Source organism: Terrapene carolina, unplaced genomic scaffold, assembly GCF_002925995.2.
Source record: "Terrapene carolina triunguis isolate 2854851 unplaced genomic scaffold, T_m_triunguis-2.0 Scaffold66, whole genome shotgun sequence".
Taxonomy (NCBI): domain Eukaryota; kingdom Metazoa; phylum Chordata; order Testudines; family Emydidae; genus Terrapene; species Terrapene triunguis.
In genome coordinates, this window is record NW_020664417.1 from 51827225 (window position 1) to 51849486 (window position 22262).

The following is a 22262-nucleotide window of genomic DNA, read 5'->3' on the forward strand; positions in this document are numbered from 1 at the left end:
CCCTCAATTACACTATTCACAGGTATCACTGAGGGCAGAATTTGGCCCAGCAGCAATTTATTAAACCTTATGGCTGAGTGTGCCTAAAGGATTTAAATGCTCAATACCCAAGAAGTATTTTTGTAGGCAGGGGGTTGGACAACTAAAGGCCAAGTGGGAGGAAAGAGAGACCGATTGGATGAGGATCTAGAAGGGGGAAAACTGGGTCTGGCTGGGAAGACTGAGGACAAAGAGCCAGGAGGGATTGGGAATGCTTGAATAAGGAGATTGGGATGGGGGCAAAGGGAGATGATTGGGAGGGGGGGCAAGTTGGAAGTGATGAGACAGAAGAGGTCTAGACTGGGGAGAACAGTCAGAAGAGTCTGTGCTCACTAGAGAACATTCCCCTCTAGAGCCTGGAATGGAACCCATGATTTCTGAGTCTCACCACTCCTCTGCTGTCAGCAGATACCTGTGAAACCCACTGGCAATGTGTCTCAGTGCTCTAATGCCAAGTACTCTGAAAAAATCAGGTCTTAAGTATCTCAAATTTGGCCCCCCAAATTAGTGGACACGTTTTTTACCTTAATCTTCCTGTGCCTCAGTTCTCCATCTGTAAAGGGGAATAATATCACCACCTCAGTTTATAGAGGTGTTTATGAAAATAAATATCAAACGTTTGAGACAGACTCAGATGCTATAGTAATGAGAGCCATAGAAAAGCCCATGAGGAAATTAATAAGAACATAAGAACAGCCATACTGGGTCAGACCAAAGTAGCCTGTCTTCCGACAGTGACCAATGCCAGGTGCCCTAGAGTGAATGAACAGAACAGGTAATAATCAAGTAATCCATCTCGTCGCCCATTCCCAGCTTTTGGCAAATTATTCTGAATACTGTGCAGGAAATAAGACCTAAGGCCACACATTGAACAATGAGGAGAAAACAAAATATTGATTAGCTGCTCACTAAGTGAGCACCATCCATCCTGTGCACTGAATGAGGTAGGGGTCCTATGGAAAAATAGTATGTGATCATATAATGCATATACACAAGGGGGCTGAATTAAGGTTGCAGAGGCAACATTCATCCCAGCATTTCATACCTTTTGAGTGCTTGATTTTTGTAACCTGAATAATTGATTTAGTGTGTGTGTGTGTGTGTGTGTGTGTATAATATATATAAACACTTACATATAATATAAAAATTCATTCAGTGGAACTACTTATAGAGTAAGGCACTACTATGCAACGTGATTAAAGGTTTCAGTGTCTCACCCGCTATAAACAAGCTGGATGTGTGATTATGGGACTGTTAAATGAAACACATAGATCTGAGACATCTCTGTAGAGCATTTAGATTTTCAAAAGGAAACTGTTTTTATAATAAAAAGAACAGGAGTACTTGTGGCACCTTAGAGACTAACAAATTTATTAGAGCATAAGCTTTCGTGGGCTACAACCCACTTCTTCGGATGCTCTAATAAATTTGTTAGTCTCTAAGGTGCCACAAGTACTCCTGTTCTTTTTGCGGATACAGAGTAACACGGCTGCTACTCTGAAACCTGTTTTTATAATGAAAACATGTCAGATCTGAAACAGAATCTTTACATGCCTGGTTGTTCCCGTAACTGATCTCATTTATAAAGGGATGATCTTAACTTGCTTTCATATTTGTGTTTGTGAGGGGTTAGGGTGTTTTGTTGTTTTTTAAAAGGATCTCTGTAGAAATAGTCTTTACACTTATCTCATTCAGCTGTTCAAGAGTTTTATTTTAAATGCGGGGAGGGCAGGCTACAATATAATCTTTGTGAAATCAAAGACACTCTTATCAGGCAGGCTCTAAATATGTTTTCCCTGACAGATCAAAGTGGTCAGGCTAGTTAAATGCAACAGGCTGGAAATAGATAAAACCTGATATGGGGACTCAGTGGCAGCTTTTTTGCTGTATGAGGCAAATGCTTCAATACTGTAAAATTCACAAATTGTTACATGAAACAGAACTGAAGACCAAGTCAGTATGCCTTGGATTGAGGCCCAGGAGTTCCAAATTATAAATCAAAAGTTAAAGAAAAGCCAAGTAGTGTTTACTCCTCTAGAAGATATTACAGTGACCTGTGTTTTGAGTAATTTAACATTTTATCCACAATAGTGCAGGTATGCTTTTAAAAAAGCTGGTTAGTTTAGTTGTTTGCAACTAAACACTTAGGTTTTAATTTTTATTTAAAATATTAATTCCCTTCAAAATTAAATGAACAATTGCTGCTATGCAATCCAAAAAGGAGGGTTAGTCACAATCAAATAGCCAAGCCCTGTTGTAAAAGTTATTTGTGAACAACTCAGTACAGTTTTTGTATGTTTGTTTTTCTTTCATGTTGATAGTTTAAAAACTACACTGAATATATAACATCAGCACAACGCAGGTCATCCAAAAAAGAGAATAAACATATCCCATCAACGTTTTGCAAGAGAAAATGTCCCCTATAACATTTTGAGAGGAGACCAGAGAGAGAGTGTAAGGGAGGAATTAAAAAATAATACATTTGAATACACTCTTCAGACAAAATTGTTTTGAATCTTACTCTATGTAGACTCAGGTAATGGTTGAACCTGCTATTTTTCATTAAGGTAGCAACACTTTCATGTGTGTAGGGCCCTCCTCAGGGTTTGTTGTATTTCGGGGGGGGGGAAATCTGTTTGGTAAGGCCTCACACACCAGAATGTCAGCTTCCCCCTGATACTTGTCTGAAGACCAATAAGCCTTATTCTGCTCTCCATTACACAACCAAGAGTAACTGCATTGAAGCCAATGAAGTTACACAAGGGTCAAGCTGGTGTAAGTGGAATCAGACTCAGCAAGTTTCATCGCACAGTGTAATTACTCTGAAGACAACATGGAGTGATGTTTTGGAATGGTGTTGTGCACTGTAAGCTTTGTCACTTGGAGACAGGACAGTCTATTGCAAAGGGGCACAGGACTGAGAGTCAAGACCTGGGTTCTACTCCCAGTTCCCCATTTGTAGATGGGAATAATACCACCCCTTTGTTTTGTAGGGGTGTTGTGAAAATAAATAGCAATGTTTTGGAGACACTCAGATGCTACAGTGATGAGAGCCATAGGAAAGCATACGAGGAAATTAATAATTCTGTCTTCAGAGCAGGGTTTGACTAGTACGCTGAAAACAAGGCCTAGAACCATCCATTGAAGAATGAGGAGAACGTTCTGCCCCCGACTTGCTGTGTGACCTTGGTTTTGAGCAAGGCTCTGTACCTGTGTTTCATCTTTATCACATAACTGGATCCTCAGTTTCCTAAGGGCCTGATCCTTCACCACTGAAACCAATAAAAGCTTTGCCATAAACTTCAGTGGGTGCCAGGTCAAACCCTGTGCAAAAACCCTTGTCTGTGCAAAAGGTGGGCAGAATGTGAAAGAGATTGGTGGTTCATCCTCTAGGCATAACTAAGTTGTTAATTTTATGTAATAAGACTCATCCCAGATACCTCTACGTATCAGTACTTTCCTTTCAGTTTCTTTTTTTTTTTTTTAAACTAAGGGTATATTAGCTTCTCCAAATTTATCTTAAAAGATGTCAACATTGTAAAATAAAGATCTACATTTTAAATTGGAGTGTTTATATGCTTGATTCTGCTCTCAATGAACTCAGTGGCTAATTTATCAGTGGGCTAAGAAAGGTCAGAATACTCTGCTTTGAACTGTAAGCACTCAGGGCCTGATCCAACACCACTGAATTTAATGGAAAGAATTCCATTGACTTCAATGGGCACTGGATCAACAGCCAGCTAGAGAAGATTATACAAAAAGATGCATATAATACCTTAAGGTATGCAGTTAAAAGTGCATTTCATGGGGAGCCTTGTTAATTATAGCTGCTGTACTCTTACCCAGCAATGAATTTTGTTTTTGTTTAAGTTTATTTTATTTTGAGAGCCACAGTCTTAAATATGAAAGAAACTGTACAGACTTGGAAGGAAGAACGAGGTCTGTGATTTTCTTCTCTTTTTTGGAACAGATTAGTAGAGTTGTCCTGGGGCTGTCTTGAAAGTAATTATATTACACAACACAGGAACAAAATAGGCACCTGATGTGTGGAAAATTAGTTTTCCTCTTTGAGGTTTCAGCTAGAAGGGTAAAAAATTAAAGCAACAGCAGGCTACATTACACCCACAATTGCAGAGAAGCACTTTCTTTGTACCTTATTCTCAGTATGTCGGGATAATTTGCTTCAGGATTATACGTAAAAATATATTTGATATTAAGCAATAATTATTAGTAATTCATTAATTTAAAAGCACTTTCAAACTTGGTCTGTCTCTACGCAATTTGGACTGTTCAGTTATTCACTTCCCTCTCATTGACTAGACCCAGGGAAACTACTAAATGCTCATCCACCCCCACTCTTCTCACCCAGAATTCAGCTGAAGTAATGTGTTAATAATTAAGCATAATAAGTGCTAATTGAGGCTCCCCTTGTGGCTATTTGTATGCAAAGGAGTTTGGAGATAGGCTTCACAAAAGCCTTTTAATTGAAATAGCCAGTGTCACACAAGTCATATGCCTGCTGTTGTTAATGTGGTGGTTTTTTGTTTTGTTCCACAGGCGCTTAAATACTTTAAACAAATGTGCAGTGATGAAGCTAGAAATTAGTCCACATCGGAAAAGGGTAAGTTGTTTTTTTGTTTTTTTTTAACATCCTACATTATAGAACCATAAAAAAAGCTGAACATGATCTCATAGTTCATCTAACTTAGCTGCAGTGCAAGATTGTTCCTGGGCCAAATCTGGCATCCTTACGCAGGCAAAACACTCTTTACACTTCATTGTGATCTTTTGATTAAGGACTGCAGGATTTGGCCCTGTAACTGAATACACTCATTGACTCAGTTAAATCTTTTACACACTCTGGGACAGGGATGTGGAGCACTCTCAACTACTGTGCACTTATTGGGGTCAATTATGGGGGTCAACTATTAACATACTCATGTTCAGCTGTGATGATGACTCAGTTAGCTCATATGGTGCTGACCAATCAGCATGGACCAGAGTAAATCATCATCTCAGCTAACTTGAGTTGACTCTTCAGAACCGTGTTAGAACACCAGAATGCTTTATCATGTAGGCAGGCTCAGCAGGAGCGGAGGACTCCCAGCCTTTCCCAAAAGATGCTCAGCTTGCAGAGTTGGGCCCATTACTCCTGTGCTTTTTAATCACTGTTTAAAATACTAATTAAACTAAGGCAAAATCTCTGAAGAATAGTGTTAAATAAGCTTGAAATAGTTTGCACACTGGTAAGGAAATCAGCATGGATTGTACAGTTTCTTTGCTGTTCACTCAAGACAATCTCATTAGTCAGTGAGTCTTAAACTAAGACCACTACCATTCAAGCTGAGCAATGATAGAATTTCTAGTTTGAATTTGGTATGATAGTATTTATGAAAAGTTTAGTTGTGCTTATTGATTTTTAATAGTAAGGTATAAACAAATAAAGTTATTGGCATTATAAAACATTATACCGTTGCCTAAGTCCTTGATTGATGGGCAAAGGCATTGTGAAAGATTTTTTTTTTTTTTTGGACACTTTTCTCTTCAGTTCAGTTGGACAGCTGGATAGCAATCTGAAAATAATGTCTGAATGCTAAAGGTCAATAGTAGTCAGGACTGTCCCCTGGAAGTGAGTAGTTGCAGATGAAGATGACTAAACTTATGCAATACAAATGCTGCCATTCTCATGACAAGAATGCATGCAAATGCTCTAAGGGTGTTTACCAAGGATCAGTCTCTCCTTTTTTTCCCCCCCCCCCTCTCCGTTTGTGGTATGTAGCAAAGAAGGTTCTGAAAGATAACATTTTTTGATCATTATACATTTCCTATGTGTATGCTAAGTTTTCTGACTACCAGAAGATTTGTTCCCTGAAATCAGGTCTCTTTCTTGTTTCTGAGCCTGATTAACATCAGAGTGATCAAGATTCGTATTCGAAATGGACCCAATTTTCTACGAAGTCTGGATCGTATGTTTTGGTTTGGACCCATTTCTGGTTTTGACTCAAGCATCAGTGGAATAATATACAAATATAGGGCCAAATTCCACTTTTGTTGACTTAACTAAGACCAGGATTTGGCTCTTAAGCCTTGTTTACATGAGGAAAATTACCTGTTGCTGACAGAGTGTCAGCAATGGGTGCATCTGAATGAATACTGTTTTCTTGGTCTTCCCTTGTAGTCAAATCATGTTTAATGCCAATTGAGTGGCACCCATTGTCAGCCATAGGTAATTTTCTTGTTGTAGGCAAACTTCCCCGTTTAATTAAGAAGACAAACTTCTCCATTGTTTCCTCACTCATGAATAGAATCTTAAGTTTCAGCGTCCGGATCACAGAGTGCAGTGTGTCCTTTATGTGCTGTACATACATGTGTTTGTAATCAAACACGAGTACTGTTTGACTTTTTTTTCCTGGCTTTGTGAAGTGTCATAATAAGACTAAAAAAGGAACTGGAGCTAGGGGAAGATATCCCATTAGAGGCTACATGAATAAAGCCTTTTGAATGATAACTTCTTATCCAGAGAATAAACGTAATGGTTCTTGTGTTCCTTATCTAACAAATGGCTTCTGTGGTTTTTTGTTTTTGTTGTGGTGGGGGGGGGGGGGGGGGGTTGGTTTTGGTTTGTTACTTTCTGTCATCTTAAGGAAAACAATTTAAACAAACAAACTGGAACTTTGGCACATATTAACTATGTAGAAGACTATCTTTGGCAAGCTTACCTTTTGTTCTTTGTTTAGCACCAAAGGTGTATCCTGCATTGCTATGGTGTGTTAAAATAGTACTCATTTTAGTTCTGGTCTTCCAACTTGTGTGTCGTATGATCTTCTCCATGTAGATGGAAGAGAAGTGTGTTGGTCATACAAGATCATTCCCGTGCAGTAAAAGGTTGAGGCTTAAGTGGCAATGTTGAAACAAACCCTCAGGCACTGCCCATACATCAAGTATATCACTGGAGAGGTTACTGACAATTTACTTGTGTTATACACTATTGCTGGCATTTGCTGCTCAGTATCTATGAAGTAATGTTAAAATTGCCTGGAGCTAGTCTGAAGTAGAAACTTCACAGGACAATCTTAGTGTCAGCTGCTGGGTTATAGGGGGAGGAAAGGACCAGGTAAGAGCCTGGAGGCATTAAACTCTGGCAGTGTAATAGGTTCTCTTGCTATCTCATTAGTCACAGTTATAAGACCATTTAAGCTTCAGGGATGGGTAAGAAGTTAAGCTACTACAATTCAGAATGTCTGAGAAGCATCTCTTAATTGCAAAGGAGAATATAAACAAAGCCACTATCAACAGAGTAACATTGGAGAGAGACCAGAGTGAGACCTGCCCCTCACTGACTCCAGTTTAAAATTTTATGCATGCCAGGAATTTCCACTGATCTCAAGGGTATCCACTGTGACCAATTAATTAAAAGTCTAGAGATACTGGGGTTTGTTGAAAAGAGCAATTTAACTCAGATTATATTATTTGCTCTGTTTGCTTTATCTACAAGACGGCTTTGAAATGAACTTCAAACGTATATTTTCATTTATTTAAAAAAATAGTCTTAAGATATATTGCATATTATATGTTATCTTTAACTATGATTGGCTTAAAAGGCCCAATCTTGCTCTCATTGAAACCCATGGCTGTTTTGATATTAACTTAAATGATAGCAAGATCACACACTTAAGTATACTCACTGAAAGGACTTTGCTATCATCACTACCAGTTTGCCATTATACCTTATGGATGCTCTCTTTGCGCGCAGAGTGAAGATTCCGATGAAGATGAGCCTTGTGCAATAAGTGGTAAATGGACTTTTCAAAGGGACAGCAAGAGGTGGTCTAGGCTTGAAGAGTTTGACGTCTTCCCTCCAAAACAGGATTTGAATCCCTCATCCCCAGAAGCGCCTCTCCTGACGAGCGCAGCTAGCCATGAAAGCGTGCTGACAGACCTCAGCGAGCGTCAGGAGGTAGCTTCCATTCACAGCACCAGCAGCACCAGTAGCCACCAAGTCACCCTCCAGAGCGAGGCAACCACCACCAGAACAAACTCAGTCGTTAGCGTTTGCTCGTCAGGAAACTTCATAACGAACGATGACTCCTTCAGTAGCCTTCCCTCGCCTAAGGAGCTGTCTAGCTTCAGCTTCAACATGAAAGCCAATGAAAAGAATGCCAGGTCTAAAACGAAGAGCCTGTTAAAGAGGATGGAGAGCCTGAAAATCAAGAGCTCTCACCATGGCAAAAATAAAGCTCCTTCCAAGCTGGGTCTTATTATCAGTGGGCCCATCCTAAAAGAAGGCCTGGATGAGGACAAGCTAAAACAGTTTAACTGCGTGGAAATTTCTACCCTCAATGGCAATCATATTAATGTCCCCATGGTACGAAAAAGGAGCGTCTCCAATTCCACCCAGACCAGCAGTAGTGGCAGTCAGTCTGAGACAAGCAGCGCTGTCAGCACACCCAGCCCCGTCACAAGAACACGCAGCCTCAGTGCATATAATAAAAGGGTGGGAATGTACCTCGAAGGCTTCGACCCCTTCAACCAATCAACCTTCAGTGATGTCATGGAGCAGAACTTTAAGAACAGGGGAAGTTTTGCAGAAGACACTGTTTTTTTTATCCCTGAAGACCACAAGCCAGGTACCTTTCCCAAAGCGCTCTCCAATGGTAACTTCTCCCCATCAGAGAGCAACTCTTCGGTGAACTGGAGAACTGGGAGCTTTCATGGACATGGCCATCTCTCCCTCAGGAGGGAGAACAGTGCAGAAAGCTCCAAGGAACTGAGCACTGGGAAAAGGCGCAACTCATCTAGCTCAGTGGGCAGCCGCCTTAGCATTTATGACAATGTACCAGGCTCAATTCTGTATTCCAGTACAGGTGACCTGGCGGACCTCGAGAATGAAGACATCTTTCCAGAGCTGGATGATATCCTGTACCATGTAAAAGGGATGCAGAAAATAGTGAACCAGTGGTCAGAGAAGTTTTCAGATGAAGGGGACTCTGATTCAGCACTAGATTCGGTTTCCCCATGCCCTTCCTCTCCAAAGCAGATTCACCTTGATGTAAATAATGATCGAACAACCCCCAGTGACCTTGACAGTACAGGAAATTCCTTGACTGAGACTGAAGAGTCCTCAGGAATGCAGGACAGAAGGGACTCTGGGGTGGGTGCATCACTGACACGGTCCAACAGGTCAGTAACAGGGGCTTCTGCCACTAGACCAGGGGTGGGCAAACTTTTTGGCCCAAAGGACACATCTGGGTGGGGAAATTGTATGCAGGGCCATGAATGTAGGGCTGAGACGGGGTTGGGGTGCAGGGGGAGGTGCAGAGTGCGGAAGGGGGCTCAGGGCAGGGGGTTAGGGTTCAGGAGGGATGCAGCAGGGGGCTCAAGGCAGGGGGTTGGGGTGTGGGCTCCGGCCCAGCGCCACTTACCTCGAGCAGCTCTGGGGTGGCAGTGGCGCACACCGGGGCTAAGGCAGGCTCCCTGCCTGCCCTGGGTCCACGCCACTCCCGGAAGTGGCCAGCATGTCCAGCAGTGGCTCCTGGGGGTGGGGTAGGGCACGTGGCTCTGCCACATGCTGCCCTCGCCTGTGGGTACCACCCCCAAAGCTCCCATTGGCTGCGGTTCCCCATTCCCAGCCAATGGAAGCTGGGCGGGGTGGTGCCTGCAGGCGAGGGCAGTGCACGGAGCCCTCTGTCCCATCTCCCGCCCCCAAACCCCACCCCCCGGAGGGGGGCCGTGGTGCTGGCCACTTCTGGGAGCGGCCCAGGGCAGGCAGGGACCCTGCCTTAGCCCCGCTGCACCACAGGGCTGGCAATCCTGCAGGCCGGATTGAAAGCCCTGATGGGCCGGATCTGGCCCGCGGGCCATAGTTTGCCCTCCCCTGCACTAGACCCAATTAAAGCCTTAGCATAGAAGTAGCTGTGGTGATTAAAGCAAATATGTGACTTTTTTACATATCAATTTCAGAAATTAAGGGTGAGGATAATATTTTTATAGCGCCTTTAATCCAGAATGGTTTCCAACCAAGCCACTTTAAAACAGTGTATTTGTTTATTCAAAATGTGTGCACCACTGAAATGCAACTCTTTCTGCAGTGCAGTGTGAGAGTCATCTTCACCAGCAACATTAAAATAGTTTTTGGGGGTGGGTGAGGACTAACTTGTCAAACTGAAACTGGGATGTGTGGGGAATGCAGAATGTAATTGCCCAAATTTGAAATAAGACAGGATACTGGTGGTGGTATCCCTGCTCTTTCCAAAACAGCATCACAAAAGAGACCACGGCTATGTGGTCAAAGCCTTCATTTTACAACTTGTTCAAAATACGGTACTTCCAACAGCATATAGTGCCCCTTTGTACCATATTGTGCAAATTACTACGAGGTAGTTAGTGCTATCATGGCCACCAGCCCAGGTTGTTTGCTCCCACATTAACACCTGGAAATTTTGCCTTATCTGCTATATATCAGGAGTTAGGAGTTTCTGATATGTAGTAGATAAGGCAAAATTTCCAGATCTCGTCAGAGAAATCTCAGTATGGAATGGAATGTTCTGCTGAATGGCATGTTCTTAAACAACACTCATTAGAACGAATGCCCTCCACATCATTAGAGAGAATCCTTTTATTGTGGTTTCTACATGTGTCTTCCAAAGATACTTCAATAAATTGCCTTTTATTTTCCCCTCCTTTCCTGCAGGCACAGACTGAGATGGCACAGCTTTCAGAGCTCCCACGGACCCAGCTTGAGCTCTGTGTCATTACAGATTAATAGCCAGTCTGTGGCACAGATGAACCTACTGCAGAAATACTCTCTTTTGAAGTTAACTGCCCTCCTGGAGAAATACACACCTTCCAATAAGCATGGCTTCAGCTGGTAAGGACCATTCAAACCCTAGGGATTTGCCAGTCATGAATGAATATAGAAAACAGTCACTAATCCCCAACTATCTTCCCTGTTACTGTTTACTTGCATCTAATTAACACTCATTCTGCCACCCTCCTGGGGTGCTCCAGCCTCAGAGGACAATACTAAACCCATTAACCCTTCACATTGTTTTAATGTCATTGGGTGTCAGATGCTCATTAAGAGGGAGCCACTGAGGGTGGCTGCAATTAACGCGAGGGACATGGGAATGCATTTCAATACAGATGCTCATGAAGCACAGACCAGCTGGCTGTGTTGGGAAAAGTCCAGCTAGAATCCATAGCACAAAGGTGTAATCGTGTATTAAACCAGTTTGCACTTAAGGAGACCTACTTTAGCACATCTTAAGATACCAGAAAACTGTCGTCAAAGTCTCCTGCCTTTCTCCTTCATTGGTATTCTTAATATTATTTATTTAATGCCAGGGCACTTCAGTTGAGTAAGTTTCCCTCACTTCTAGTGTGTCGCTACATGACCGCTAACTTTTTTATGCTGAATACATTTTGTTTTAAAAGAAAAACCTAAATCCAGTTATTTTATTATAAAAACAAAATGAAAAAATTCAGCAAGTTTGGAAAAACACCTGAGTTTTCCTGTAGCCACTTCAGGTTTTCGTTACCCAGTCAATATCTTTTGTCAGATTAGTGAAATAGAAAACCTGTTATTGCCATATCTGTATTGCACAGTCTGTGTAACCCTAAAGCAGCAAAAAGTACAATATAGTTGGGGGGGTTTTCCCCCTTCGTTCTTATGGCCTCCTCCCTTCTCCAGGACTCTGAGTATTTAACTCCAACATCAAAGTAGGTCCTGTTCAAAGGCTGTTATTATGTGAGCCATGCTAAATACAGAAGTTGTTTGTTCTGAAAGACAGAAATAAGTATTGACCGGTTAGCCCTGCATGCTTCAGATTCTCAGTGGGGATCGTAATGTGTTCTTTCACATTCTGCTGGCATGTTTTTTGACAAAGCGAGTATTATTCACACATATATCAATAGTGCCCCATGTTTAACTATAGTGTAATACAGTTTGATTCTTTTTATTTTTTGTAGAACAGATTAGCCCCCAAAAGCATAATACATTGTTTGTATAGTTGACTATACATGCAAAAGTTAAGAGTCTCCCTGTTTTGTGTCCTCTGAAGTTTTGTATCCTACATTAACTTTCTCTTTCATTAGCGAGATGATCTCAACACTTTCAAATGCTAAAGGATTTTTTTTTTATTTGAGAAAACACTCTTGAGAATCCAAGAGTAAATAATTCTTTTGAGCTCTGGTAAATTTTTCCTCTGAGTCAAAAGCAAATGGAAAGGTGTTTCATTGAAACTTGGGGCCTGGCAAGGATGGGGGGGTCCCTCAAAGGGGTCATTTGAAGAACTGAAATTTTTAGCTGACAAACTCAAATGTATTACATCAGCTTCCTGCTGTTACACATACGGGTGGGCAGTCGGCCTGGCTTGAGAGCTTTATAGACTAAGTGGTTGACATACAAAAAGGTTATTGTTCACATGCCCATCTTTCTTGAGAGACCTAAAGAAGCTACATTATAAAGGGTTGTTGGCCACGGGATTTATTTTGACTCTACTATAGTTCATCCTGGCTCCTGTTCTACCCCATAGCATTTGTCGTACCAGTATTGATAGACTAGCACCCCATATTAATGCTTGTAATCAACATATAGCCCCTCCTAACATTAAGCATCATAGAGATGCTCCATTTCCTACCCCCACCTTCCTCTGTGGAAAAGATTAAATATTTTATGTTTTCAGTGCTACAACTAAGCCTTTCACATGGTATTCACTATATTAAAGTCTTTCCATTTCACTTATTTTTTAGCATGTTACAGCTACTGGAATCTAGAAGATGAGGTGGGGGGGGGGGTGAGAATGCTGTGTATGCTGTGCTAACAGCTATGCTTTCTCCTTCTCCTTCTCTCTGCTTAAACAGGGCTGTACCAAAGTTTATGAAAAGGATTAAGGTCCCAGATTATAAAGACCGGAATGTGTTTGGAGTTCCCCTGCCAATTAATGTCCAGCGTACAGGGCAGCCTCTCCCACAGAGCATTCAGCAAGCCATGCGGTACCTCCGCAACCACTGTTTGGATCAGGTTAGTTTCACTTCACTACCATTCCACTACGCTGTCACCATCCCAGCACTTGATTATTTATTGTTCTTGAGCCAAATCTTCAAGCCCTTATTTCTTTTTTACTCTAGCCATATTCAAGCACAATTCCCACTGAAGTCAGTGGGTAGGACTGTAGGGTTTGGCACCTCCTTGGTGGATTTAATGTCTGTGTTTTTTTGTTTTAAATATGCAAACACATGTAGGTTGGACTGTTCAGGAAATCTGGAGTCAAGTCAAGAATCCAGGCTTTGCGCCAAATGAATGAGAGCTCAACAGACAGCGTTAACTATGAAGGCCAGTCTGCTTACGATGTGGCAGACATGCTAAAGCAGTACTTTCGTGATCTACCTGAGCCGCTCATGACCAACAAACTCTCTGAGACATTCTTACAGATCTACCAATGTAAGTCCTGAGATTCCCTGGGTGGGACAGAAAATTGGGCCCTGGTTTCAGAGAAACATTCCCAAATATGCACTCCTACAATATCTAATTTACAAGGCTGAACTGCCAAATATATCCCTCATCTGGGCACCACATGTGTTGGCTGCTAGGGAAGTTGGAAACAATGCTATTTGATACCATCGTATACTTTACCTTCTTTTTGAAGTATCCATTATTTGTCATCCTGCCTCTTGTGAAACTGATTTTTGGTTCTTTAGTTATATAGTGATATAGATGGCAAATTTTCCCAGTTTCATCTGTTTCTGAATGCTTGGAACCAATATAAACCCTCTGCCTCTTTGAATTAGAATTCTCTGTCTTCTCCGGGCATGCTTTTGATTGAGATTTAAAATAAAGTTCATGTCTCATTTGGAGGGGGATGGGGGGAGGTTGCAGATACAAGGTTAGAGAGCTTTGACTTCTGAAAAATTGCAAATTTGCTTCAGAAATTACTATGTCCTTTTACAACAGGATTGCCCAAACTTGTGACAGTCCTTAATCTTGTGTCATTTTATGCCCGATAGCAGCACTCATAAACTTATTAAAACATTTTTAATCTTACAGCTGCCATTTTATCATTTCTACTACTGGGGCCTAGGGTGGGATCCACAATGATACTTAGGCACCTGAGTCCCAGTGTTGGCTCCACTGCAATCCATAAAACTCCTGCCAAACCCTCTTGGCACCTAAACTCCCTTGGCGCCTAGGGGCTTGTCTATACAAACAATTGTTTCATGGCATGCTGGGGTGTGACTACCCCCCACCGGCCTGCCACAGACAAACTGTCCGTGTAGACCCTGCTGATGTGCAGTTACAGTTACTTAATGCACTTTGATCCAGTCCCGTTTCAAGGAGGGTTAAGATCAAGGTGGGTGCCCTATATCAATGGCCTAGAGAGTCATTTTCACTCTCTGTAACCCAATGGCTATTTAATTTATCTGCAGTGGAACAGTCATTGGGCTAGAAAGGTGGGGGACTCCGGTCCAGTCTCCCAGTTCCAATCACTTTTTTGTTATTTCTCCACAGTGGAACAGCTTCAGCAGGAGAGATTGCAGGAGCCCCACATAAAACTATCCCAGAGCTCAGTGGTTAGAGCTCTGTCCCGAGAGGTGGGCGACCACTGTCCAAATCCTTTCTCCCCCTCTGGCAGAGGAAGGAATTGGTTCTGGGTCTCCCACATCCCAGGCGAGTCCTCTAACCACCAGGTAGAAGTCAAAAGGTGGGTGGTGCTGCTGATGCCAACGCCACCAGCAGCCATTCTGCATAGCACAAGGCAGGTACCTAACTCATTTAGCAAGAAATATCTTGGGCACCTCAGCAATCTGACTACAGGCGGCCAATTCCTGTTCATGGGTCAGTAAGCAGAGTTAGGTGCCTATCTTCAAGAAAGGGGCAGGGCTTAGCACACACCTCTCATTGGCATATCCTATTAGCTAGCTCTGGTGGCGGGCATGCTGACTCTTTGTGGATTGAATTCTTAGTTGCTTATCTTCCCCTATTCATTGTAGAGGGAGCCTAAGTGCCTAACTCGGCTTCGTGGATTGCAGAGTTGTTCCTGTGATTCTATCCCCCCCCCCCCCGGTGCCATGGTGCTCAGCGTTGCAACACTGAAGTCCCTTTGCTGATTCCCCCACCCAGCTAGTGTACTGATGGGCACTCTATACATAGCATGCTTGGAATGATTTCCAAAATCCCTTGTTTTAGCATACTGTGTAGTCTAATTATCTGGAAAGAAACAACTAATCTCCCTGTAGGGTGATTTTCCTTCATTTCAGCTTGATAAATCGAGTTCTGTACAGATTGGAAGCATTGTGTAGGGGGTCTTTTGGTGACTACACAATAGATGATCAGATCACACCCCAATTTTCCTCTGCGTTGAGCTGTTAGGATGAGAATACCTAACCGTTCCTTTGGAATGGGCGGGAGTCAGCTGTCATAACATTTCGATCCTCTGACCTCTTCGGGAGGCCAGGTTGATGCATACATGGACCTTGTGATTTCATGCTGCCTCTGTGGTCCCATGGTGTCCTCCTAGGCTCCATGGTAGGGTAGCTCCAATAGAGCTGTGCTATGAAGGACTCCTCATGCTATCCATCTAGGTTTCATTACTGCCCTCGTCACCATATCTGAATGCCTTACATCACACACCGCCTTCCCCCAAAACTCCCCATGAGAATTCTACAGGGCTGAAGGAGATGTGCTAATGCCAACTCAATTAGCACCAACTGATATGATGTGGGATAGGGGTGGAGAGTAATGATGGCTGTCTTGCCACCCTGGACACCAACCTTGCAGAGAAATACTTTCTAGTGACTGGTGCCAGGGGAAGTTTAATACAGTGCTACAAAAACTGCACTCCCCATTCTGCGTCTCCTTCCCCTGGGATTGATCTGCAGGGGTTGCAGCTGCTCTGCCCATAAAAGGGGGATGAGCTAGGCCAGAAGTTTTGATCTGCTGTCCATAGACAGCAAAATCCTTTGGAAGTTGTTGTAAATTTTTCTTCCGTGTGTATGGCCAGAATTTCCCCTCCCCTTGGTATTATGCTTAGCATATTGTATCTGATTGTGCCTGTGCACCACTTGTAAAATGCCTTGAGCTTGTTGAGGGTGGAAGGCAGTATATCATATGTAAGATATTTTAGTGTACCCTTTAAAACATTTTAACATCACCACCTACATCAGTTTAAAAAAACCCTACAGTTTAGCTTATGCTCAAAGTGATACAAAATAGATGGTCTGTTAGTAATGAGAGAATTACAGATGAGACATACCGCCAAGTTTCTCTTGAGCATGTCATCAAAGTTTTGCAGTGCTAATGATGGTAGAAACGCCACATGATTCAGCCCCTCAAGTTGCCTTTTTGGAGGTGGTTCACTGGTACTCACTTTGAGAAGCAGAGCTGGCCTGGGTTATTTCATTTTATTTTTTTTCCAGACTTTCAGTTTTTATAAAAACACGAGTCAAAATTTCCTGCCCAAGGTGTTTGTTGTCAGTAACCACGGAGCCGTGTAATGGTATGGGGTTGCATGTCAGTGACTTTCTTTTTCCACCATGTGACTTTGAAAGATCTACTCAATAAAACAGGCCTCTGTGTGTTTGGTGAAGCACTTTCTGGTATTTTATGGCATCAGTGTTGAAAAGGTTTAGTACCCATTTATTTATTTTATTTTATTGCTTCACTGATTGTTAAATGTATTTCCCTTGTGAACTTACTGAGAGCTGAAGAATTTTTGCTGGCATCTGTTAGCTGGACTTTGTTTCCATGTTCGACACTGCCCATGGTCATCAGTCAGACTTCTGCAGTTAGCTCTTTTAGCAGGGGTGCAGGAGGATGTAGTGCTTGAAATTAAATTCTATTACAAACTGTGATACAGGCACAACTTTTATACTATTGAGTTTCTCTTGAGGCAGGAAATAACTGAGGGTAGGTAAGTTGGTGGCAATTAAAAAAAAAAAAAAAATCCTTTTGTGTGTTGCCTGTGACTGGTATGCATCCTGGAGGAAATCCTTGCAAACTTGAGTAAAATAGTTGTAGTTTTGGATTGGGATGTATTCATGCTTGTGTGTGTGGAAAATCAGTGAGCTGATGAGAATATTATTAATGTTATGCAGATGTGCCAAAGGATCAGCGGCTCCAGGCTATCAAGGCTGCTGTTATGCTTCTACCCGATGAGAACAGGGAGGTCCTACAGATTCTTCTTTATTTCCTGAGTGATGTCACCGCTGCAGTGAAGGAAAACCAGATGACACCAACAAACCTTGCTGTGTGTTTAGCACCTTCCCTCTTCCACTTAAATACTCTCAAGAGAGAGAATTCTTCTCCAAGGTATGTCTCCAAAGAATGCAGGAGAATATAGTTCAATACTACCATTCCTGTGATACTACTCCTTTATATCATTTAGCAAGTACTGGGATTCCCCTATTACAGCTACCATCTTGAACTTGGTTTGTAGTAAGTGAATTATCTTCCCCTCCCCCCACCTTTGATTACATTGGAAGCTTTAGAAGATATGTTAGGTGCAAAATGTATATTTGATCCCACTCTGTATTGCTGTAGGTATTTATAAAGCAAAACTAACCTTTAGAGACTTCAAAAGTGGCCAAGGAAATGCAATGTCCACCCCACAATGGTAGCACGTGTAGCATAATGTGAACTCCTCTAACTTTTCTCCTGCAATTGTACAACAGTATTAAAATAACACCAAAAGGTATCACTGAGGATTAAGAAGGCGTGTTTTAGCCTCCTTACTGCATATTTCTTGCAGGGGTAATTCACCTAGTTCAGTTGTGCCACTATTCTGTGTCAAACTAGGTAATTAAACTTTAAATTCCCAGAGTTTAGGTCAAGCTAAAGAAGGGGTGGGTGTTATGAAGTTCATTGGGACATTCCATTGCAAACGGGTTGGTAGAAAAATGAAAGAGGTGGTCAGATAAGAAAGTAACCAGGTCTGAGGAACAATAGATTTACCCTCATTCACTGGAGAGCAACACAGTTTACCGATAATCAGAATGGAGTTGTCCAATTAGTGCTGCTTCCTCATTCACTTTATACATAAACACACACTAACGCTGGTATTCAGATCACCAGCAAGAGCAGGGAACCAAAGTGTTTACAGACAGGTGTTTATTCCTATTTCTGCTTATCAGGGGGCTAATTGAAAGAAAAGGCTTTGCCCTAGGGATGAAAAAGTCACCAAATAGATTACCAGGGACTAGAATCACATTGGGGAGTTAGGCTCAGCATTGCAGCACCTAACATTTAGGGGCCCTGCCACTCAGTGGAATTCAGAGCCCTGAGTTGGGAGTGGATGGTAAGTGCTATTTAAACTTTTTTTCCCCAAGACATTGAACTATGACTGGTAACCAGCCTTTGAGGCCATGTCAGCAACATCCCCGCAGCTCTTTACTCTAGGTGGAACACGCCTTAGTTTTCCCATTAGGAACACTTCATTCTCTTTACTGGAACTGGTCATGATGGTCAGCTAGGCAGCCAGTGTGGCTATTTACAACTATAAACAAGTTTGCAATGGGTTAGACTTGCCACAGAACAGGCATAGCTGCAGTAGCAAGAAAAGACATCAATAACATTTAACATTACACCAAACGTTTCTGTCCTAAGCAGCTCTGGTCTATGCTATCAGGACATTAAGCAGTATAACTGCACACTTACGAAGCCATTAACTAATACTGACTTGTTTATTTTCCTCCTCCATAGGGTGATGCAGAGAAAACAGAGTCTGGGCAAACCTGATCAGAAAGATTTAAATGAAAACTTGGCTGCAACTCAAGGCCTCGCCCATATGATTGCTGAGTGCAAGAAGCTCTTCCAGGTGAGACAGGCATCTGTGAAACAAATAGCACCACCAGTTCAGCAGTGATCAAAAGAGATCTCTGAAAAATAGACAAGTTTTCAATGGAGAGCCAAGAGTCCCTTTAGTTTGTTTCAAGACTATATTATTAGACAAACAGATAAGCACCTTTAAAAAGCATATAAAATCGTAGAACTGGAAGGCACCGCGAGAGGTCAGTCCAGTCCCCTGCACTCACGGCAGGACTAAGTATTATCTAGACCATTCCTGAGAGGTATTTGTCTAACCTGCTCTTAAAAATCTCCAGTGATGGAGATTCCACAACCTCCCTAGGCAACTTATTCGTGTGCTTAGCTACCCTGACAGGAAGTTTTTCCTAATGTCCAACTAAACCTCCCTTACCGCAATTTAAGCCCATTGCTTCTTGTCCTATCCTCAGAGGTTAAACGAGAACAATTTACTTCCCTCCTCCTTATAACAACCTTTTATGTATTTTAAAACTGTTATGTCCCCTCTGTCTTCTCCAGACTAAACAAAACCAATTTTTTTTCAATGGTCCCTCATAGATCATGTTTTCTAGATCTTTAAATCATTTTTGTTGCTGTTCTCTGGACTCTCTCCAATTTGTCCACATCTTCCTTGAAATGTGGCACCCAGAACTGGACATAATACTCCAGTTGAGGCCTAATCAGCGCGGAGTAGAGCGGAAGAAGCATTTCTCGTGTCTTGCTTACAACACTCCTGCTAATACATCCCAGAATGATGTTTGCTTTTTTTTTTTTTTTTACACAACAGGGTTACATTGTTGACTCATATTTAGCTTGTGATCCACTATGACCCCCAGATCCCACTCCACAGTACTCCTTCCTACGCAGTCATTTCCCATTTACTTCAGACCATTTCTCCAGATCACTTTGAATTTTAATCCTATCCTCCAAAGCACTTGCAACCCCTCCCAGCTTGATATCGTCCACAAACTTTACAAGTGTACTCTCTGTGACTTTATCTAAATAATTGATGAAGATATTGAACAGAATCAGACCTCAATCCGATCTCTGCGGGACTCTACTTGTTATCCCCCCTCCAGCTTGACTGTGAACCACTGATAACTACTCTCTGGGAATGGTTTTCCAACCAGTTATGCACCCACCTTATAGTAGCTCCATCTAGATTGTATTTCCCTAGTTTGTTTATGAGAAGGTCATGGGAGACAGTATCAAAAGCCTTACTCATGTCAAGATATACCAAATCTACTGCGTCCCCCATCCACAAGGCTTGTTACCCTGTCTAAGAAAGCTATTAGGTTGGTTTGACACTATTTGTTCTTGACAAATCCATGCTGTTACTTTTACACACAATATATACATATTTATATATAATAAGTATGTTTGTTGTAGGTGGTGCTGGTAGTGAGGACTGCAGTTTTTCCAACCCGCAGGGTTCAAAAATTGAGTCAGATCCCAAAGCATGAGTGTGGTTTAAATATAAGCCTTGGGCTAGAACACAATAGTTGGGAGAAGGCGCTCCGGGAGGTGGGGCATTGGGATGTGGAATGGTGTGAACATGGTTGGGTGTCTGACTTGAGAACCCGGCCTCTGATTTGCAGACGAGCTGAGCACTCAACTCCAAATTGAAGTCAATGGGAACTGTGCTGTGACCATGTAAATTGTTATAAAAAGTTGAGTACTCTGAAAAATTAGGCCCTATGCTTCTCAAATTGGGCACTCAAAATTAGTGTAAAATTTATATTCGTGTCACTTCCTCATCTGTGAAATGGAAATAATAATACCCCTTCACCACATAGGGATGTTATGAAATTGATTCATTAATGTTTGTGAAGTGCTCAGATCCTTTAGTGGTGATTGCCGTAGAAAAGCCCATGAGGCAATTAAAAATTCTGTGTTCAGAACACAGTCTGAGTACTGTGCAATAAATGAGGCATGGGGCACACATTGAACAATGAAAATAAATATTGAGTAGCGGTTCCTTCAGTGAGCACCATCCATTCTGTGCCCTGAATGAGGTCCTGTGTAAAAATAATTAAATCATGTAATTAAACTCTTTCATAATGCATGCACACAAGGGGATCAAATTAAGGTTCCATGAGCAATTTTAATTCTGGCACTTAACGTGAGTGCTTGATTTTACAACTGTAGCATTTTAAATGTAGTTTGTGTGCAATACAGTATATGCAATATGTATACATATACTGCACCCCTCCATGTCTCTCATTCACTGTTTTTTCTCATCAGGGTTGTGATTATATTTAGCTTTTAAATCCCAGTTGGCAGGAGTATGTAGCAAATAGGAGCATGTAGCAAATCTTTCTTTTCTAGGAGCATGTAGCAAATATTTCTTTCAACAATTGCATTTTTTCCCCCTTCATTCTTTATCAGGGTCTTTCTTGTCTTTGTTCTTTCATTTATACACTGCTATCAATCTCTAAATTCATCCTCTGTGTTAATTGTCATCCTGCATGTCTGTAGTGGGGGGCATTCTGAGTTCAGATGACTGTCGTTTATGAATTTTTGAACTGTTAGCTTTGACCATACTGAGTCCTTCAGAATATGAAGAAACGGTTCTAGGATGATGATTCTCTTTCTGCAATTCCCAGATTCCCGAAGAAATGAGTAGATGTCGGAATTCTTACACAGAGCAAGACCTGAGGCCTTTAAGCCTGGAGGAACTTGGGCGAATCAGCAGTACGGAGCCTTCAGACTATCATTGCTACCTTCAGGACTGCATGGATGACCTGCTTAAAGAGATGAAGGACAAGTTCAAAGGCTGGGTCAGCTATTCCACATCAGAACAAGCAGAGCTGGCCTACAAGAAGGTACATCAGTGGAGTCCCAAGTTCACAACTCCTGTTTAGTTGGCTGTTTTCTGTGGTTTAGTCTGGTACAGAATAGACCTTTTAATAGATGAGGGTATAGCAGAAAAGAAAACAATTGGCAAAGTGCATCTGTATTCTGAAAAGTGATTATGTGGGGGGAACCCACACACCCTAGTGGATCTGCTGCTTTTAGGGACAAAAGTAAGTTTATTCCTGTTCATTCCACAGAGCCAGCACATCTAGAAGGCAGCTCACTGCCTCTTGTACTTCCTTGTGCATCATAATCATCAAAATATTTACTGAACTCCATTGACAGGATCAGTTACCCCTGTGCAAACCTATAGCCAACAAACTTGCAGAGATGTAACTGGAGGTATTGTTTGGCCTGCAAGAACCTTTATTACTGGTAATGGTGGGTAAGAAAAGCAGCTTTCTTGCCTCTCAGATCAAGTTTGCAGAGCTGGTAGCTAGAAGTCATTGAGAGGCAATAAAGATGGCACCACAGGGTGTTGTTCTCAGTTTCCCTTTTCAGTTTAGAACCACTCTTTGAAGTTATGATCACTCCCTTTAGACGGTAACTTAGAAGTTTGCACATCAATTCC

At 42.0% G+C, this 22262-nt stretch overlaps 1 protein-coding gene across 3 annotated transcripts in view; it reads left to right on the forward strand.

Moving 5' to 3' along the window:
• Window positions 1-22262, forward strand: part of LOC112102024 (rho GTPase-activating protein 7) — a 164333-nt gene that overhangs the window by 138840 nt on the left and 3231 nt on the right. For all 3 annotated transcript variants that reach the window (XM_026647921.2, XM_026647923.2, XM_026647922.2), the window contains exons 4-11: window positions 4597-4660; window positions 7793-9219; window positions 10730-10906; window positions 12901-13060; window positions 13282-13480; window positions 17131-17344; window positions 18734-18848; window positions 21442-21660. In XM_026647921.2, the coding sequence (XP_026503706.1) occupies window positions 4597-4660; window positions 7793-9219; window positions 10730-10906; window positions 12901-13060; window positions 13282-13480; window positions 17131-17344; window positions 18734-18848; window positions 21442-21660 (2575 nt within the window). The remainder of the gene's footprint in view (window positions 1-4596; window positions 4661-7792; window positions 9220-10729; window positions 10907-12900; window positions 13061-13281; window positions 13481-17130; window positions 17345-18733; window positions 18849-21441; window positions 21661-22262) is intronic.